The sequence below is a fragment of the Zea mays genome, chromosome 1 (assembly GCF_902167145.1).
Source record: "Zea mays cultivar B73 chromosome 1, Zm-B73-REFERENCE-NAM-5.0, whole genome shotgun sequence".
NCBI lineage: Eukaryota > Viridiplantae > Streptophyta > Magnoliopsida > Poales > Poaceae > Zea > Zea mays.
Genome location: NC_050096.1, coordinates 276,536,104 through 276,543,717, shown reverse-complemented (window position 1 = coordinate 276,543,717; position 7,614 = coordinate 276,536,104). Strand labels below are relative to the sequence as shown.

The following is a 7,614-nucleotide window of genomic DNA, read 5'->3' as shown; positions in this document are numbered from 1 at the left end:
CGAAACCCACATGGGTATGGGTTTGGGCAAAATTTTATACCCGTCATGGGTATGAGTTTTTTAGCGGAAGTATTTTTCTTCGCGGGTATGAGTTTGGGCAAATAATACCCAGCGAGTTTTTACCCATTGTCATCTCTAGTATGAGATAAAGCTTTAACAAATACTCTGTCCGTTTAAAAATATATGACACCGTTTATCTTTTAAAAAAACTTTAATTACTCGTCTTATTTAAAAAATAATGATTTATTATTTATTATTTGTTTTATTATTTAAGTTAGTTTGTTAGTTTGTATTTGACTTAAATTTTTATATTTTTAATAAATATTTTAACTAAAACGAGTAAAGTTTTTGAAAAAAAGTTAATGGTGAGGTAGTACTTTACGTCAGTAGCTTATCAGCTTCACTGACATGGATGGGACCCAAAATAAAACTAGTTTTTTGCGTATGCAGGCGGCGGAGAACGCAGAACGCACACGCTCGGGGAGCGCGCTGGCCCTCTAGGGCGCAGGCGCAGCTCACAGGGGCACGGTCTGCTTGGGGCGAGACGGAGGCGTGGCCGCATGGGGCCGGAGCGGCGCATCGCGGCCTGGGACGCGCCGGGGGCGCCGCCGTCGGGACCGGCCTGCCAGGGGAATGTGACCGGCAGGGGAGAAGAAGGACGCGAGCAGGCGAGGCGCGCACCGGGGGCTTCGTTGTCGATACCGGCCTGCCAGGGGAACGTGACCGTTGGGGGAGAAGAAGGACGCGAGCAGGCTAGGCGCGGCTGCCGGCAACCTTTGCGCGGGGGTTGGTGTCGAGGGCGCGGGGCCGGGAATCCATCGCTGCCATCAGAACTCGCGCAACTCGGGCACGGGGATGGGCCCTGGAGGCGTGCATGTCCGCCGGAACGGGGGCGACCGGGCGAGGCTAGCGGAGGTTCAGCCGTTCGGGCGTCGGCCGTCGGGTTTTTTTTTCGTGGCTGTGGGAAGATGGCAAATAGAGAAAAAAAAGGAAAGACTACGAGTACTATGGTCATTTATTTTTTTAATTCTTTCCTCGAGAGAAGTTATTTTTAACAAATATGTTTAAAGTTTGGAAACTAATTTTTTAAACGGGGCGTTTGGATCCCTTCATTTTAAAGAAACAGAATTCACTAAATAAAGTAACTTATTTAGTTTGAAATTTGACATTCCACGACTTTTTAAAGTTCAGATATAAGTCCATCTTAAATTCACGGGCGCAGGATGAGAAATGATTTTATACATTAATAAAAAAATTTTGTACTCTGTAACTTACATAGCACTCATCGTCTCACACATCTATTTAAAAATATAATACATAAATATCTTCAACATATTGCTAATAATAGTATAAAAATATATTTTTCATAAAACCGAATTAGTTTAATTGATATATGTCTAAATTACTATTAAGAGATTTTAGTTTATTTTCTTTTAGAAAAATATTTTTTTTGGAAAATAGAGTCCCAAACTAGCACTAAGGTGTCATTTTACAGGCAGAGATGCCAAATGGGTTTAAGAAAATATGCCAGTTTCAGCGGTAGAGTTGCTCTTTGAACTGAACGAAAAACGGCCTCAATATCCAAGCTGCACAAACAGGGCCTCGAACAGTTGGCATTGGTGGTACATGGGATAACCGCCGCAGCGACGATCCCCTGCCTCCATTGCTCTCTCGCTGCACTCCGCGACTGCCCCTCGGCCCCTCCCACCACCGCGCCATGGACAGAGGCAAGAGCACCGGCACTGCTGCTACTACCTCTGAAGCCCTGTGGGTGTCGGCCAAGGAGCTCTTCGGCATCGAGTCAGACAGCGACGAGGCGCGGCGCCCTGCGACGTCGAAGGGCCCCGCCCCCGCGCGCAGCGTGAATGAGGGTGCCAGCTCCTCGGGCACCGGTACCGGCGCCGTCGGCGCGTCGTCAAGCAGTGCGCCCGCGGAGACGCAGGAGGTCACGCCCTTCGAAGACGGGCAGTACGTGCGCCTCCTCAACCGCGGCCGCGGCGGGTACCTCTTCGCCAACGAGAGCGGGCGGGGCGTCTCCATCGACCACCGCCGCCACGTGGTCAACACGGCGTGGGCCGTGCAGGTCCTCGCCGCGCGCGTCCTCCTCCGCGGCGCTTACGGCCGGTACCTCTCCGCCACGCGCAGACGAGCGCGATCCGGGCACATCGGCGGCTACGTCACGCAGCGCATCGTCGAGTTTGCGAACGACCACCACATCGAATGGGCGGTCAGCAGGGGGAAGCGCGGCAGCGTCGTGCTCCTCCATGCCTTGGAGGGCGTCCCGTGTGCGCTCCGGGCGAACGGGCGGTACCGGCGGTGGAACAAGGACGTCACCTATGGGGGCGTCAGCTTAAACAGCATCAGCTCCATGCAGGAGTGGGAGGTACAGGCCATCCCCATGACAGCGGAGAGGCCACCGTACCAGCTGCGGCCACCAAACGCTGCAATCGTAAGTTCACAGCACGCGTCCTTCTTTATTGCAGAGTTCTTTAGTGCTTCTGTTGGGATTTTTTGGGATTTATAGGAGCGGTTAAACTTTGGTAGCGCCTGTCTCGTGAATTCTTGTGGTGGTCAGTTAGCTGATTCTTTCAGAATGCTGTTTTGTGAACTCTTGTTGTGGTACCGCCTGTGTCGAATTTATTGCTTGGGCCTTCTCCTAGTTCTGCAAACAAACCGCAGCCTGTTGTGCTCAATTCTTGCAGGATTTGGTGTTCGTTCCCTGTGTTGGATTCAAACTTGCTGAATCTTTCAGCGCATTTCTGCAGATTAACTCTTCCTCCGTTCTTTTTTATTTGTCGTGTTTTAGTTCAAAAATAAACTAGCATACGATAAATATTTGAGAACTTTTTTATTTGTCGTGTTTTAGTTCAAAAGTAAACTAGCACACGATAAATATTTGAGAATACTATATATGCTCTCCCGAGCTCTAGACTCTTTCTTGCTGTATTTCATATCATTGCCTAATGTCTGTCTGGTTAACTGATCTTGCAAATTCTACGACCCAAATTCGTAGCAGCCAGTGTCGAAATGTTTGCTGGAAGAAACCACCGCGTCGCGCTTGAGGGTACTAGTCATGTTTCTGGGGACTGCTATTCGCGTGCCATCTAGCCAAATTACTACACTACTCTGCTTGCGTTGCCAAATTACCTGCATCTTCACTTTGATTGAAACAGCGCTGGCCCGAGGGCTGTCGTGAGTTGGTCTCTGTCACTTTCAGTCGTGCTTGGTTCGATGACAATGGACGCGTCGAACACGGGCAATGGATGCAAATGTGGTTGAATGGGAGAAGTCTGACAGAGCTGGGAAACGTGATAGCAAATGTGGTTGCAAATGTGACAGAGCTGGGAAACGTGACAGAGCTGGGAACACGGGCAATGGATGCAAATGTGGTTGAATCGGGTGCCCAGTTCGAGAACATGACCCTGTATGTTCAGGCTGGCGACCTTGGCCGGCCCATCCCTCTGCTCACTGACCTGCCTCTAACAGATGATCCGATCATCATATTGGCGTTCACGGTCGATTCACCAGGTGAGAACCATATAAATACTCTGCTAATAGAAGCTCAGATCTGGAAAGTTCCAGAGAAACATATGATGCCTACAAAGGGATGGAGAAACTCCATACAGTTTGAGCCCTGTATTAGGATCTGTACATAGGGACAGAATGGTGTAAGTATGTTCTGAATCTAACTAAGTGGTTGGTCACACTATTTTGAACGTATACTAGGATTTTGCTTCTCAAGAAATTTTATTGGTTATCCATCTATCTACGGTATTATTATTCCATTGGATAATTAGTATCAGTGAGCAGCAAATGTTAAGTATTCCAGTTTACCATATATGACTTCGATAGTTTTTCTGAAGTTCAGTCTAAAGCGCTATCCATAGTTTAAGGTGTATTGGCAAAGGTAAGGTTGTATTCGTAGTTTGATGCAGGTCGATATGGAGTGCCAGTACTGTTAAAACCAATGGTCATGCTAAAAACGATGCCCAATTTTAAGTGGGTTAACCAAGCTTCTTACCTAGAATATATGACCTAGTAGAAGCCATTTTTCACAGTATAAACTGTTGCTTTCATTCATTTTGAATGATCTGTTCAAGTTAGAGAATCTTAGAACAATAACATACTTTTGAAATGTGAAATAAGATACATTGGTGCGAACTCCGTTCTCTCTGCTTCCCGTGTTATCAGTGTACATTGTCTACTAATCATCCTTTCAATTGATCTCTCACATCTGTGACTCCACTCCAGGGTACAATGCGCTCCGGTTTCCAGATCTTGCCGCTGAGTAAAAAGGGAAGGATAGGATCAAACAGCAATTCTTCACCCGGACAGAAATGCCAATGCCTCTACAGGTTTACAGCAAATCGAACAGTTCAGAGAACGCCTGCTGTTTCTGCTAAAACCGTCACTTCTGTTCCAAAAGGACAAAAACGGTTGCACTAATGTACTCTCTTCCCTCCAAACACTAGGAGATACTCCGTATGTCTTTTTGTTGCGGTGTTGCACTATCTTCTGTGATAGTGTTATCTTACGATATGATAGTTCAAATAAAGGTCAATATAATCGTTGAGGGAGCATAGAAGTTACCACAATAACTGTTTATTTAAATACAGGGAATTTAAAAATATTAAGGACTGATTTAGTGACAAAAGAATTAAAGGAGATCTATGAGGAGAAGATTTTGTTGTTATTCAAAATTGGATAGCAAGGATTTCCTCTCTTATGGATCTCTTCCAATTCACTGGTCACCAAACTAGCCATAAAGAATAGTATAATTCAAACAAAAAAATACCTAAATAAAGACAACACACTAAATACATTTTTTTATTTTCATTATGTTGGGAACAAAATCTATATCTATACTTAATACTCCCTTCGTTTTAAAATAGTATTCGTTTCAAGGTGTTAATAGATTCATACAATATTTATTTATATGCTTTATATACATGTCTAGGTTTATTGTCATCAATTTAAATATGAATATACAAATAAAGACCTAAAACGAATAGTATATTGAAACGTAGGGAGTATTTAAAAGACAAAATTTCTTTCTATTTGTTTTGGTCTAGCCATCGCTAACTAATAGGGTGTTTTGTTTAATAAATGGGCTAATTCATCATCTTATCATTTAGGCCTTGTTCGTTTACGGGTTTTGACCCACGTGGAATAACCCGGTTGAGGAAGAATTTCCGCTCACAGAAACATATGTTCATGACACCATGTAAGCACTGTGTAGACTTCATCCTAGTCAAACCCAACCTTTCCCTGCCACCCTGGTCCAGGATATAAACCACGAGTCCAACGGCATGTGAGAAATCCCTGTCTCACAAGCGAGCAGCACATGGAAGGATGCAAAGATCCTGTTACGTAGTGGCAACATATTAAACCTCCAAGAGAATTGAGTGGCAATAGACAGTGGCGAGATCCACTCAATCCCAGTGTAATTAAATCATTGCAACCGAACATGCCCTTATCATTTTTTTGTTTGGTTGTGGAATAGAATGAATTGATCCATCACCATTTCATTTTTTATAATTAGTTAATTAGTACTAACATGAGGAATGAAGTCATTTCACCAAATTTAAGAAATAAGCTTATGATGCACCACCTCATTTTAGATAAAATGATTATCCTCCATAACTACGTGAATGCCAACCCTCCTTTTCTATTCTTATAAATCCCTCAGTTTTCGTCCGTATGTACAGTAGTCTTGTCTCGTTGGAACCTGTCCATGTTTGCAGAATCCAGTCCCAACCTCTGGATGCCTAGCTCTTCCGATTTTTTTATGTTCGTTGTTTGGTTATTCAGATTCGTTTTCGGCTCAGATGTTATGTTAAGCCATTGGGACTCTTTTTTTAGTTCAAGAGCATGTTCTCTTTTTTGCTGTGCATGATCATGCACGCATTATACGACCAGGGCTCCGATCACTACTACACGTGAGCCATTGCAGCCGTGTGTCGTTGTTTGTATCAATCTGTGCGAGCATGTGTCCGTCAAACCGGATGACAATCAGCAAGTTTGCATACGAACAAGGAGAGCTACTTTAAACTACATGTAGAATATCACATACCTGCAGTACAAATATTGTCTCTTATACTACTATATTGATTCGTTGTATGCAGATACATTGATACATATTGCCGGAATAAAAACTTCTCGCAATTGGCGTGCTAGGTATGCGCCTTTAGCACTCAAATTCATCATGTTTTAGATGGGTCACATCTTCAACAGTGACGATGTCGTGACCTTCATTTAAATACATGTCACTAAACAGATTACTGTAGAGACACGTAAAATAAAAGAGATCACTGAGTAATACTATATTTTGCTAGTGACATGTTTTTACAATACATGTCACAAAGATAATTGAAATGTAGGCCTATGGACAGTCGTTAGCGATGTATTTTTAAAAGCTCGTCACTGTAAAAAAATACTGTTGAACACCAAAAGTGCCTCGCAGACAATCCGGCCCTTAGGCCGGACGGTTTGCGGTCCGGACTGTCCACCATAGTGGCGTGGACCGTCCGCTCATACGCAGAATCAGTTAGGGTTCTGGATTTTTTTGCGGGATTTGTTAGCTAAACCTACGAGATTAATTCGAGAACGGACTTAGAACGTATCCAGATCTCCCCTTATATAGATGAAGGGTTACGGTCGATTGAACCCCCACAATCAATCCAATCGATTATACTTATCATTTTTACCTTAAGCACTAGGAGTAACCCTAGTTTAGTCTTCCTCTACCTCGAATCTTCACCTCTCTTCGGCTCTACGTCGACTAGAGTCATCTTGGATGGCCTGCCTAACCCAAGACACACGCTAGGATCTCGGAGCCGCTCCTACGCCTAGGTCGTGGACCGTCTGACACAGGGCTGCGGACCATCCACGCTAGCACCGTTAGGCGGTTCATCTCCAATATTTTGTGCCCCAAATCGGCACCAACAATGACGTTTCTCTTTAAAAAAAAGTCGTCACAAACAGTTAGTCCCCATTAGATGATTTTGACATAGTGTCGATCCCCTATGAGTATGTGATATTTTTGCTAGAAATGTTTGGGCTTAGGCTTATTTATGTTTATTATTAGGTGGTGGTAGGAGCACTGTGCAACCTATAGCCAACGTAAATCCTCATTCCATGCCTTCAGAAGCCCAGCCCACTGCCACTGGAAAGATGCTTATAACTTGTGGTGCCAGTGGTTCCTCTTTATTTGATGAGTAGGCAGGCAGAGGCGAGAGTAATTCATTGGACACGGCACACGTCTTGGAATGTTGAAAACAAAACACAGTCGATCAAGACGACATCTACAAACATACACAGTTCAGGCTTGCAAAAGGCACCAAATTCAGATGAAATAATCCGACAAGTCCTACCGGAATATTTATAGGGTGTTTGGTTTAAAGAATGAGCTAGTCCATCATCTTCTCACTTTTTACTTTTTTTGTTTGGTTTGTGTAATAAAATCAATTGATTTATCATCATTCTATTCCTCATAGTTAGTTAGTATTAATAGGAAGAATGAGGTCATCCTACTAAATTTGAGGAATATGATCATGAGGCGCTAGCTTATTTTGAATGAAGTGATTCCTTAAATCAAACATCTCATTATTCAAC

The 7,614-nt window shown here is 43.9% G+C and overlaps 1 protein-coding gene across 1 annotated transcript; it reads left to right on the top strand.

Annotated features, from left to right (window-relative positions):
• Window positions 1-1,516: 1,516 nt before the first annotated feature.
• On the top strand, window positions 1,517-4,595 carry LOC103643928 (uncharacterized). Its single transcript, XM_008667098.1, has 3 exons — window positions 1,517-2,449; window positions 3,174-3,528; window positions 4,252-4,595. Exons 1-3 carry the CDS (start codon window positions 1,718-1,720, stop codon window positions 4,290-4,292), a joined length of 1,128 nt encoding a protein of 375 aa, XP_008665320.1. The 5' UTR covers window positions 1,517-1,717; the 3' UTR covers window positions 4,293-4,595.
• The last annotated feature ends 3,019 nt before the right edge of the window (window positions 4,596-7,614 follow it).

Excerpts from the sequence above, each read along its gene's own strand:
- LOC103643928 (XM_008667098.1), top strand. The coding sequence starts at position 1,718 with ATGGACAGAGGCAAGAGCACCGGCACTGCTGCTACTACCTCTGAAGCC. Across the intron at positions 2,450-3,173 it reads GGCCACCAAACGCTGCAATC|CGCTGGCCCGAGGGCTGTCG; the intron begins GTAAGTTCACAG and ends TGATTGAAACAG. Across the intron at positions 3,529-4,251 it reads GTTCACGGTCGATTCACCAG|GGTACAATGCGCTCCGGTTT; the intron begins GTGAGAACCATA and ends ACTCCACTCCAG.